General features: G+C 39.3%; 2 protein-coding genes across 2 annotated transcripts; one reads left to right on the top strand and one right to left on the bottom strand.

The window, feature by feature from the left end:
- Positions 1-697: 697 nt before the first annotated feature.
- prtfdc1a (phosphoribosyl transferase domain containing 1a) lies at positions 698-12,943 on the bottom strand. The gene is made up of 9 exons (XM_028569998.1): positions 12,898-12,943; positions 11,707-11,830; positions 11,409-11,589; positions 6,222-6,287; positions 3,946-3,963; positions 3,351-3,433; positions 2,919-2,965; positions 1,867-1,943; positions 698-773 (listed from the first exon to the last, which is right to left on the bottom strand). The coding sequence occupies exons 1-9, from the start codon at positions 12,941-12,943 to the stop codon at positions 726-728; spliced, it is 690 nt and encodes a 229-aa protein (XP_028425799.1). The 3' UTR covers positions 698-725.
- Positions 8,280-11,340, top strand: LOC114549014 (uncharacterized). The gene is made up of 2 exons (XM_028569106.1): positions 8,280-8,933; positions 10,199-11,340. Exons 1-2 carry the CDS (start codon positions 8,699-8,701, stop codon positions 10,801-10,803), a joined length of 840 nt encoding a protein of 279 aa, XP_028424907.1. The 5' UTR covers positions 8,280-8,698; the 3' UTR covers positions 10,804-11,340.
- Positions 12,944-12,971: the final 28 nt, after the last annotated feature.

Genomic DNA, 12,971 nt, shown 5'->3' with positions numbered 1-12,971 from the left:
ATTTAGGATTTTTTTGATGAAAGAACGGATGGGTTTTAAAAGGCCAAAATAAATGTAGCCTTCAAAAAGTTTTGTTTTTCTTCAGTTTGTACTTGCTGAAGCAGAAGCAACTTGTGATCGGTCAGCCAGTGTAATTTTCAACATAATATGTATAGTTTACCTTTCTGTGGGATTGCATTTCAATGTAGAAATTGTCAAACTCTCATGTACTTAGTTCTGATTTCCAGTAAGGCCTGATTAAAGTTGGTAACAAATAGATACAATGTGGTGAGGAGCTGCTGTTTGGCCTGCCTGCTGCGCTCACTGTTTTCCATGAGTCAGAGTGGGCGTCATCCGGGCACGGGGATGCCAACGTCCATAAGCTTTCTCCATCTGTCACCAACAGTCCTCTTCTGGTGGCCAGCATTTCTTTCTTTGTTCCCATGTGCATCACAACAAAATACAAAAAGGAAGAGGATGAGGCAATAATTACATCACATTTCAACATTTTTATTTAAAGACATTATATCAAAACCTTCTGGAAGGTTATGATTGCCTTGCGTTTCAATTTAAAGAAACAAATTTAAAGGTACATATAAATATAAATACTTTTTACTTCTGAAACACATGGCACATTTAAAAAAAGTAGTACAACAACTGACTATTACGGGAATAGGAAACAAAAATAACCTTATTGCTGAAGAAGGTAGACAAACCGCTGCTAATGTAAAACAGTGCATTACTTCTTAAACCTTGTACTTCATCTTCCCAGTCTTGCTGATGACACAGATATGCTGAAAGAGAAAGACAAATTAGCGGTATGTTTCAATCTTAGTCCGAAACCTTGCATCTGATGATGGCAAAATATTTGTTTTAGATCACCCTGCCCTATGGGGAATTCCAGTATGTTCCGAGAGCCTCAATATGCCATGTAGAGCACAGAAAGATGAAGCTTGCAATAATTTGAAAGCAAGAAAGGTAATCTGCAAAGGTATGACACATTCATTAATCTAACTTTGGGCGTCCCAGGGGTTCAATTCATATTTCTTCTGTAGGATAAGGACAGATAAGAAGGGAAGCTTTAACTCTGCCTGATAATGAGAGCCTAACCTCCACATTCCACAGGTCATCCATTTTCAAACTTTTGTAATGAATACCAACCCCCTCAAATATGCACAAGAGACACACAATTGCACAGTAACATACAGTACACGCAGCACCAACACCCATGTGAATACACACACGCACACAAAGCTATGGGAGTCAGTCTTGGCTTAGTGTTTGACATGAGTCAGAGGTAAATTTGAGGCCACGTCCTTACAGATATAAAAATGGCAAAGTTCACATAAGTTTGCACTTACTAATTTCAGACAGATTGCAGAATCTGGCTTGAAATAAAATGTCAGGGGCGCAATAAAGAAAACGGAGGATAAATATCCCTCCTGACCCGAAGCTTGTAGAGGAGTAAGATTGGTTTTAAGAACCTGGGAGATAGTCAGCAGAGAAAGCACCAATGCTTTTCAGTTGCAAAGGGGGTTGGATTTCTTTGCATGGTGGAAAAATGCAAAAATGACATGGAAAATTTTTTTACTTATGCTGGATTCACAATACATTAGATGCTCACTATGTATTGGTAAGTAAGTACTGGACAAATTAAACTGGATGACTGCACTATACGCAGAAATCCTGCACACAGTTATAAGTGATTTGGGCTGCTTTACCTATAAAGTTTGCTCAGACAGGGAGAATACCTGTTGGGTGAGTTTAGGTCTCCCCCCCAACACACACACACACACACTCTTCCACCTGTCTCTTTCTTGTCTTTCTCTTGCTCTTGTCGTTGCTCTTTAAAAGGTCATGTTCTGTGTGCAGCAGCAGTAGACTTACGTTCAGGTCACGGAAGTATTCATTGTAGTCCAAGGCATAACCAACAACAAAGTGGTTGGGGATTTCAAATCCAACATCTATCAGAGCAAACACAGACATGAATGTTAAAAAGTAGCATGAGGTGCTTACATTCTGAAATGTTTTGGGATTAGAATGACATAAAAAAACATATTACAACAACAAACAAAATAACGATTAAATAGAATGTAAAAAGGGTAGGTGTAATAAGCAAATGCTTCAGCCTACACCTTTTCGGTCAGTATTAGAAACGAGTTAAGATGACACTGTATGAATTAAGGTGACACTTTTTTCTTTTTCTTTTTTTTATGTATGTGATGTGTATCTATGTGATCGAAATTAACTAAAACTAAACTAAATTAAACTGTCCTCAACACAAGATGAACCTAATTTCTGCTGTTTATATCCACATTGTCATTGTTTCTGTTATGCATCACAGTATTTACTTATGGAGGCTTATCAGGTTGGAAAACATTCATTGATAATGAACACAGTACTACTATTATTTACACTACAAAGTGCAGAACCACACTTGCTAAGCCATTGGTCCCCCAAAGTGGGGTCCTTGGGGGGTGGGGGAGGGTGTGTACCAGGGGGTCCCCAGCAAAAAGGGGAATCATTTCTTTTGATAAATTGAATTTGTATAGCGCATTTCAAGGACTCAAAGTAAGTTGACTACAATTTCATCCATAAGTAAGCCAATGACAGAATGTCTGACTATTCGTCAGAGGGTTTCATACACTTCTGTAATAACACATCTTAAAGCAAAAATCCTATCAGATGTGGTCCCCTGGGACACATTAAATCAAATAGGGGGTACGTAATCTAATTTGAGTCAGTTTAGAGGTCCTTGATGTGAAAAACTTTGGAACCACTGCGCTAAGCAACCGCATTAAGAAACACTGGAAAAACATGTACCTGATTCACTGCATCTGACTAGCAAACATTAGACGCTGCACAATAAAAGATTATTAAGCCCATACAATTGTTATAATGTGAGAGGACTGGGTGATATAAAAAACAGGGGTACTTACAGTCTGTCAGACTGTCAGCCATGTTAGGGACCCTCTTCACCAACAGACTGAAACACATGAAAGACTAACTTCATTTCCAAAATGCTTCAGTGAGTGCAGTACTGCAGTAACTAACCATGACCTAGGACTTATCTCTAGTATAAAAAGTATTCTTTTAATTAGAAACATTTCACCGTAACAAATATCAAAGATAAAACTTACATTCATGCAGCATGCTAACACATAAAAAAGCTTTACACATAAAAGATGAGCTAAACTTTCGACATAAACCATGTGCCAGGAAAGATGTTTATCTTGTTTCTGTGCATTGGAACAGCCCACGGACACGAGGTAGTGACTGTGGACAAGCGATATCTTCTTCTTTGTGTTCGTCACACGCTTGGCATTTCCCACTGGTGGGGAAAACAAGAGATGACTGACAAACTGGCTCACCCTGAGACCTTGACCATCTTGGGTTCAAAGGTCTCCACATGCTTCAGAAGGGCCTTCATGGTCTTTCCTGTGTCAACTATGGCCTTAGGGAAGGGAAGAGCAAAGGAAAAGAGAGAGATGAAGAGGGAGGGACTTGGGACCTTTGCGCGCAGAATGCTTTGAAAGGGGAGAAAAATGACAGACAAATATGCAGATTGTAGGATTAAAAAAACCTGTTCTAACTTTATGTCTTTACCTGCTTTTCCATGTGCAGGGAAGGAATTACTCCATCATTTTAAGATGCCTACCATTCCTTTCTTGGAGTGAACAATCATTGTGATATTGTGCTTATGTGTTTCTGGCTTGAGTCCAGAAACTTTTACAACTAAAATATGAACTCAAAGGTTTTCTTTTTGTAGACCAAAAACAAAAGAGGCTCTCACAAGCACAATGGCTTCTCAATCAACAAGACACCGAAAGAAGTGCAAACAAAACACGGCAAAGGCATCAAACAAGGTGGAAATTTGAAGGATGTGGTTGATAGAATTCATTTAGTTTAAAAAGAAAAAAAAGAAACTACCGTGCAAGTCAGAGTGGATTGGAGAAAAACACTCACCTCAACAATGAGCACACTCTTGGTAACATGTAAAAAAAAAGAGAAAGACTTTAGCAAAACATCACCTTTGAATTTGACCACGGTTCAAGCAAAGTGAGAATAAAGGCTAGATTGTTTCTGTGAAATTTACATTTCTAACAGATGGTATCTATAGCAACAATGTTGGCAGCATCTTTAGGGCCTTAACAAAAACACAGAACAACTCATTCTCTCCTGCCCAGTAATGAACATCTGTGTCTACAGTGAGCAAAAGTAACTTTTAAGTGTCCGGGTGTTACACACTTTCCCTGCTGCAGGGTTTCAAATGACTCCTTGTTCCCTTGGCCGGGTGTATGGGGCTCTTTGTGAGACTAGTGGAGAGTATCTATGGTTTGGGGAGAGTGATCGGAGAGAATGCAGGCGCCTGGCCAACGTTCTCTCGGTCTACACCTGAACACTGTTACACAACACTCAGAGAAAGCCGACCAGGACGTGTAAAAAACACACAAACTCAAACGTTACTAACCTGTCTTGCTGCATGCTGCAGACTGTAAACATACTATACAGCCAGTTGGACAATAACTGTGCATTGGCAGTTATTTGACTGTGTATAGCATCATTGTTTGGGAATTTATCATTCTCCTGGGATCCCTGGATCACGAGTCTTGTGTGCTGAAACAATCAGTCCTGAGTTCTGAGTTCTGACTCTCGCAAAAACTTTGATTGCCAATCGTTGTGGCATTTCACTCAAAACCACAAATGTTAACCTCATGGTGGCGCAAGATGAAAAGTCAGGGGAATTCATCAAAATCATTAGGGTTCATCCTCTGGGCACCATGAATCTCTGCACAAAATGTTATGGCAATCCATTCAATAGTTGTTGAGATATTTCAGTGTTCAGTTCACTAAACTGGTGGAGCGACCAACAGACCGACAGACTGCCATTAAGCAACGATGCTAGCATGGCCAAAATGGTTTATAATTTAATAAATAAATGTCAGGGCAAATTGAAAAGTCGGAAAATGAGATCAAATGGTTCGGTTTTCATTTCTTCGTAAATATAAAGCCTCAAGCGGCAACAAATCACCTCTTCTTCTGAACAGAAACAGGTATTTCATCCATGCTCCAAAAAGTCCTTCCTTAGGAGTTCACACGCTACTTCACATTTAAAGCTGTGCTAAATTGATACTACTCCGATTACCATAATAACGCTTTAGGATAAAGACATCTGTGTGCTGCAAATTCACCAAGAGTAACAATTGCACGAGAAACTTTCAACAGTGCTGGTGAAAGCTGCTGGCCGGGATTCAACACACTGAAACCAGAGAGCCTGCTCATGCCACCTCACCCTCCAACATAACATTTACTTATTCTATGTTGTCATTACGCTACAGATTAATAGATTTAAAGGGAGCAGTGGCAGCAGTACCACACTCACAATCCACAGTACCGGGAACTGAGACTCAACAGCGTTTCCGTGTAAGGCTTTGCGGGAGGTTTGCATTTGATACCATCAAGGTGAAGGATTGTAACAACAGTGTGGAGTGAAATTGGAGTGATTCATGTTTTCTGTGCAAGGTGGTGGTCAGCCTTTCTATTTTTACTCCCATTGACCTTTTTACCCACAGCTGAAAATGCATCTTAGCTACAACGCATGCTGACATCTCAGTTAAGGGAATTTTATCATCAGTCTTTTTAAGTAAACGTGTGTGGTCATTTATGCACCGAATAGGTGAACTTTATCTCCTATGCCTATCTCAGAGAATGATTTAGTGAGGAGGGATCATTCCTACAGATTCCTCAGTCCTCCACGCAAGAGCTCAACAGGGATGAACAGTCAGTAAATCTGCCCTGTGGGAACCTTCATTTTACTAAAACGTCTGATTCATGGCCAGGCTGGTCAAGGGCAAACCACTTTAAGAAAGTGACACTCATGAGGTGTGCACAAAGAGGACGGCTGTAAGGAGAAAGCTTTAAAAGTTGAACTACAGGGGTGCGTTCTGGTCAAAGGCAGGTTTGGGGCAATAAAAACACATTTTGAAACACTGTCACATATTAATTAAGAACGAAAAATGTGTTTTTATTTAGTTATTTTTGCTACAAATTCAAAGTATTCTCGGAGGAAAACTCAGGTCCATGAAGATGAAGCGAGTTTCCTTTTCCTTCACGTGTACCTGACAGTTTAACTGACAGCTCCCTCTTGAGGCCAAGATAGTTTTTCTTCAAAGAAATGAAAACACTGACAAAGAAAATTATATTTTATCCAAAGCTAAAGTGGGGAACGTATTTGCACACACCTTTCCACGCAGGAAAGACAGATCTCGGCTTCCTATGATGTGCAGCTCCTCTGTTGATTGGTCATTCTGGGGAGAAGAAGACAAAAATGAAAGGATTTAATCTAAATAAAGTATGTAGTATGTGGTCAATTCAGTGCTTTTTGTTTTTATCACACCGATTTCTTTATCGGTCCAATTTCTTGCACTTCAGCTTCTCAACAGTTTGTTTTCATGATATCAAGATGCATTTTTTTCAGCCAGGAATGACGATAAATGGTGTGTCACATTGAGAAATAGCACGTTTTCTCAAGGAAATGCAACTCTAGTGTTTCTGTTGGCTCTACTGGACAGTACTCAAGAAAGAACTGTCTGCAGCATGAATGCAAGACAGAGGCACACAGGGAGATTTATTGCACAAGGACTATGAGTGCAACATAGTATCCTGACCTGAACATAAACAACGCCAGGCTCTCTCAGTCCCATGTGGGAAGCACAGGCGAAGCAAAGCTTTGAAGGACGATGGCTTTGGAGTTAGATTTGGCCGGCTACAGATGCATCACTTGGATAAGAGGAGTATAGTGACATGGTCAAAATCCCGGCCCTGGGGGCAAATCACATCATTCCATCATGACCTGTAAGATTATCTAACAGCGCCATGATCACTCAGACACTGTCCTCTAGCGTAGTCATATGGCAACTGCTGCTTGCTGGCGTTGTTGTTTGTTGACATGAAAATGTAATTCTTTATGATTGTTTTTATGCCTTTGTTACAGCCTTGTTACTATGTATTTCTTTTTAGACAGTGTATCTTTTTAAGACTGCTTTAAAAATATATATTTTCATTTATTTATTAGTTAGTTTTTAAGCCTATAGCCTTTAATTGTTCTGTGATTAACACTTTTTTGTTCTTCTATCTATGGTGTAGGTATCTGGGTGTCAAACTGCATACAATTTTCCTTACAGGGATAAATAAAGTTGCATTGAAATCAACTGACTGCATTGTTACATGAATAATTGTCATGTAGCTCTGTCAACTCCCATGCTATATTTTGCCCTATTGGGCAGTAGAAAATCGTATTTCTTTTGCCTTTAAGAAAAATTGTAACATTATAATATGACTTCATTGTGGTGATCCAGCAATGCAAAAAAATGTATAATTCTATACATTTAATTCAGGCTGTCCTTGTAGCTACTTAAACCTCTGTGAAAGCCAATTCTTAGAAGAAAAAAAATGAATCCTCTCCTGTGCTGTAAAGGGAGAAAGGGAATGTTTGGATTTGCTCTGTGCCAAAACGCACTAAAGAATAATAAGTGACTGTGGTGACAAGTGCAAAGCGACATCACTGTAAACATTACTATATCATTCCCACAGTTAATTCCTCGGTTTATACATTCCAGGTGTTAGACAGTGTCATAAGCTGTTTTTCTTGGCAGCTGCAACAGCACCAATTAGCAGTGTGGTATTTCCATGAGCTCTACCGTGGCTTCACAATCAATCCTCCTTGAGGTGTCCCGCCTCAATGTGCTCTTCCCTCTCTAAACATGAACAACAGTGACATCTGGTGGCTGAGCCGAATGTCAGACGCAACCTATCGATGCAACCAAATGCAGTATACACTACACCAAAGATTCTCTATAAGATAGCGTTTTACCAGGGTATTTGTTGAAGAAGTCCAGCACGTTGTCCATTTATTACGAATGCAAATACTTTATTTCACAACGTTTCGATAACACAGACCTTTCTCATGTGAATTTGAAACCAGGGTATGAAATGGTATAGGCTACTGCCCATCTCCCACTCTGTTTTTTGTAGGGAACGTCGTGCAAATGGATTAAAAATAGTTGCATAATGTATTTATTTTGCTAACATTAGATATTTACACAGCCTAATGACATGTTTAGCATTACAAACTTCAGTTATCTGTGGTATTCGGTGCGTAAGTTAATGTTAGTTTAACCCATAGACTGTAAAAATACGTCATAATACCATGGATGTATTAAGAGAACAATAATACAATCGATAGGCTATTTTTAGTCTATGGTTTAAATAACTTTTGCCAGATCTCGCGAGAGTATGTTGCTGTGAGAGAAACAGGTCTCGAAAAAAGGTAATTTTCTCATGATTTGTCCGTCTGGGAAATGGGAATTTAGTGTCAGCATGTTTGGGAGATATGTGGCTTGTAAAAAACGGGTTACATATTTACTTTGGTGACTATGGGGCGAAGGAATCGGTTATAACCTGTGTTCACGTTCACTTCTCTCATTGGTATCAATACACTCATTGAATACACTGAGGACCTGCAGCTCGTCCATACTCGTCTCCTCAAGAGGCAGGCAGTGGCGAAACCCACGTGACACCTACAGGAAATGAACTGCACCGTCTGGCTAAACCGTCTGTTCCTGCTCCGTTTTCGTTTTAAAACGAGATACCGGTGTAAACAGATGTAAACTTGACAGTTTGTTAAAAAAAAAACTAATTTCTACAAGGAATAACAGCTATGGCCAAAATTAGGTCGAGAGATTTCCTTGTTTGGACCGACGACGAGGTGGAACTGTTACTGAAAGTAACACAGGAGTATAAGGAGGACAGGGCGGCAGTAAACGTAGATTGGGAGTCATTGCAAACGAAATATGGCGACATTTTTGAGCGGTACCAGGAGAATTATCCATCTCTGGAGGAAGCCAAGGCAATGGGAAAGGAGTACCCACACAGCAGGAATGAAATCACAAAAGGTATGGCTTAGCTATGTTTCAGCTTGTTTATTTTTTTGGAATGCTGGCTATATTAGCTCAATTAAATGGCATTGTGTTTGTAACCTTCCTATGTAGGAAACTTGTACACCTTTTGTGATGGCAGGGGGGAAGGGTGCCAGATCATTGAGTAACGTTACAAGTACATTTTCATTTGGAGCTTATTTTGATGAAAATTATGGAAGCCCATTTCCGCCAATGTGATGGGGAAAAAACATCCCTAAAATAATGACTTAGTATTTCAAAATGATGACTTTCTATCTTAAATAATGACTTGGTATCTTCAAATAATTACTTAGTATTTCAAAAATAATGACTTAGTATCTTCAAATAATTACTTGTATTTCAAATATGATGAATTATTATCTCGAAATAATGACTTTGTATCTTAAAAATTCTGAGAAAAGTTATCATTTTTTGAGATACAAAGTCATTATTTTGAGACGTTTCTCATTATTTTGAAATACATAATCATCATTTCGAGATAGGAAGTCATTATTTTGAAAAATAAAATAATTTTTAATGCAAAGTCAATATTTTGAGAAAGTTTCTCATTATTTTGCCATACTATGTCAAATTCCCAGGAGCAACAAACCTCTATGTTAAATAGGCTTGGGTATCGTTTGGGCTTTTTCCGATATTGCTAAGGCAATATGGTCAATCAAAAATGATTGATTAATAATGTAATAACAATAACTTACAATTACTTTTTTCACCAGTAAATTGCTGGTAAACGACAAAAACAAGCACCAGATGGGAAAAGGGTATTTTACAATAACTTTGAATGTACCACAAGGCTGGCAAGTTTCAAGTCTGTGTGTTGTTTTTCCGACAACGGCAGCTGCAGTCAGACTGTTACGTCCCGGTGTTGGAATCCTCTACAGGGAAATACAGTCACACTTTACACCGCTTAACGTAAGCTGTCAGCATTTTAACCATTGTGTTTAATCCAGCTACTAGTTAACGGTAACTTAGCATCCTGTGCAGCAATGCTTCTGGAAAAAAAAAGTCGGGCACCGAAATGAGGAACCGGAATTTTCATTCTTATTCGGTCTCATTACTACTGTTGACGTCGGAACCGGTGCACTATTGGCACCGCATTTCGGTACCCAACCCTAATGTTAAAACATGTAAAACTGGATAAATATGAAGAACAACCGTTTGAGTTGGCTTTCTTTAAGAACTTGTCTTCAAAAGCACTAACACCACATGAAACTGTTTTGTTTTGTTATTTTTTGTGTTCACAGTTCAATTGGCTACCAAAATTAAGGCCATACGGATCCGATACAGGCAAGCAATTAACTCAGGTAGAAGAAATGGCCATGGGCGGGTAATCCTGCTCTTTTTTGAGCTCTGTCGGTCCATTTGGGGAGGAACTCTTGCTACTCGTGCAATATCCCAGGATATCAAGACAGATGACGATATGGCGGTAGAGACCGTGAAATCGATCGGCAGCTCGCCTGATGCTGGGTTGTTGTCCATGCTGGGCAGGGATGGAGTTGCAGAGGATGCCATTACTGCAGAGATTATGGGAAGTCAACACCAGAGACTCGATGCTACCCCTAGTGGCTTCAGGAGAAAGAAACTCAAAAGAAAACTGTCCACGGATTCCATTGCAGAGGATGATCTGGACATTCAGAGGCGGCTTCTTCGACGATTAGAAGCAAACCACGAAGAGTTCATGCAGAAAATGGACCGGTGGTCATCTATGATGGACCGTATGAACTCCAATATTGAGCTGCTGGTGCAGCACATTGTGGGTTCAGGTGCCACTGACAAGACTCCACGTTACATATGGGATGCTAAAAATGGGGAAGTGTCTTTGGTGCATGAATGTAGGTGTGGTAACTAAATATTATTTTGATTAATCTGTTGAGAAGCTTGTCTATAAAATGTCCCAAACAAATTTTAAATGCTCATTACAAATTGCTAGAGCCTAATTTAGATGTGTTTTGTCCACCTAACAGTCCAAAACCCGAAGATATTCAATCCCTAAAGAAAATTAGGAAATCACTACACTTGAGAAGCTGGGAACAGTAAATATTTGGCTTTCCACTCAATAAATGACAATTAATACATTTTCATTTCAGCACTATTTATTTGTAACATAGAAAGAAAACAGTTAAATTGTAAGAATATTTGGGGGGGGGGGCATTTCTTTTTGTGCCTATGTCAAAATTGATAGGGGGGAGAAAAAGATGGGGAATAACTTGCAACAAAGGACTTAAACAGTGGATATTTCAGGTAATGATTAGCGTCTCAAATACTTGGGACACCAAGTGCCACTCAAATAAATGTTCCTGTAATCAGTTCCAGTTTATTGTAGGTCAGGTGCTTGATATCTGCTCTGCGATAACCTCTCCGATAATAAACCCACTCATAAAATGAGCATAGTACAGAGCCTGCTTAACTTTATGGTGTGTAGTAGTGTTTTATTACGCTATGCAGTTCACCTACTTGGTAGCTCTTCAGACGGATGAACTCCACCCGGGTCTCCAGGTACTTGTTGGAGTTGCGGCCGAGAACCTTGAGGAACTCCACCAGATCCGCACAGAACTTGTAGCCTCCCTTCAAGACGCACAGCACCATTATGTTGTCCTCAAAATCATCCATGACATAGCGGGCCAGACGCTCCACCCTGCAAGAGAAATCGCATTAAGACAAATGCAAATGACCAGGTAATTATTTAAAAAAGAATCACTTCTTTGCAAGTGTGTGTATATGTGGATTTTTTTTTTTTTTTTTTTTTTTTTACCTGTTCATGATTACCCCATGTGGAATGTAAACACTCTCTATGTCTTCGTGGTAGTGTTCAGGGTAGGTGAACAGGTCCAGGCTGTATCCAGGCCAGTCATCTTTTATCTGGGACAGACCGCTTACTGTTAGGTGTGGAAGTACAGAACTGCAGGTGTTTAAAGTAGGTACTTAGTCGTGCAATATTTAAGAAGGAACAGGGAAATCTATGGTAAAACAGTATTATTGATTTCGGAAGTGGCCACAGCAGCAGCTTATGAAACATTTTGCCTACAAAATATGATGTTTATAGTTAATTTGCCAGGGAAAAAGAGATTGAATATGAAGTATATGGGATATGCACAATGATCGTTAGCCTTTAGCATTTGTAAGCTCTAACAGGGAACTATTATTACTACCATTACTGTCTTGAGCTTCATTATATTGTTCTGGATTTAGAATAAAAAACAACAACCTTGGAGGTTCTTTAAAATCTGCTTACTGTTGAATTAATCAAAGAGTTACATCATGAAATTCATTCAGAGAACAGCAAACGTGTTATCTTCTTACAACAACTTTAAAAGCTAAGAGAATAATTGCACACAAAAAAATGATTCTGTTGATTAAAATGTGACCAAAATATTTTAAACTCCACATTAGTTAATTTGACTGAAAGATCTTTGGGTTTAACATACCACAATTCCCTTTTTCATTCCTGCGTTGTCCATTTATGGTAGTGTGAAAACAGCGTTCACTGGAGTAAAGATTCAGGACAGGATACAGGTAGCAGGGACCTTCTGTGGACATCCACAGAAATATATACTGTATAAACACTGGACCAAATAATGAAATTTCTCTGAAATGTTATGGTACAGAAAAAAGGTAGGACATAAAGAAGAGAAACTTCATTAGGCCTAGGCTGGATGTTCATTTGGGAGTAGCATCTCCTGTAACTTAGAATCACAAGTTATTCATTTAAAGCTTAATGCTTCATCTGTCTGTAACTGCTGAGCAACATTTTTTTAAATCCGTTATTGCCAAAGACTTACTTACAGTTTTGTTGCCTTCTTGTCAGCGAACGTTCACAAAATAAAAAGGGGAAAGAAGTCAAAAAGATATCTAGGGACGGTCCTGGTCAGCCACGTGGGCTGTGGGATCACGCTTGAGTCATTTAGCGTAAAAGGAGAGCGTTGTTTTAGTCGTGGAGAATTACAGGGATAATCAGCTTCATGTGATGCTATGCTGGCATGTGGCCGCATCACGGGCCACTGCAGGAGAATGAAAACA

This window comes from Perca flavescens, chromosome 22, assembly GCF_004354835.1.
Source record: "Perca flavescens isolate YP-PL-M2 chromosome 22, PFLA_1.0, whole genome shotgun sequence".
Taxonomy (NCBI): Eukaryota; Metazoa; Chordata; class Actinopteri; order Perciformes; family Percidae; genus Perca; species Perca flavescens.
Note: the sequence above shows the minus strand (reverse complement) of the source record. Positions and strands in the feature narration are given on the sequence as shown.

Excerpts from the sequence above, each read along its gene's own strand:
- LOC114549014 (XM_028569106.1), top strand. The coding sequence starts at position 8,699 with ATGGCCAAAATTAGGTCGAGAGATTTCCTTGTTTGGACCGACGACGAG. Across the intron at positions 8,934-10,198 it reads CAGGAATGAAATCACAAAAG|TTCAATTGGCTACCAAAATT; the intron begins GTATGGCTTAGC and ends TTGTGTTCACAG.
- prtfdc1a (XM_028569998.1), bottom strand. The coding sequence starts at position 12,943 with ATGCGGCCACATGCCAGCATAGCATCACATGAAGCTGATTATCCCT. Across the intron at positions 6,288-11,408 it reads TCCGTCTGAAGAGCTACCAA|AATGACCAATCAACAGAGGA; the intron begins GTAGGTGAACTG and ends TCTTCTCCCCAG. Across the intron at positions 774-1,866 it reads AATACTTCCGTGACCTGAAC|CATATCTGTGTCATCAGCAA; the intron begins GTAAGTCTACTG and ends TTTCTCTTTCAG.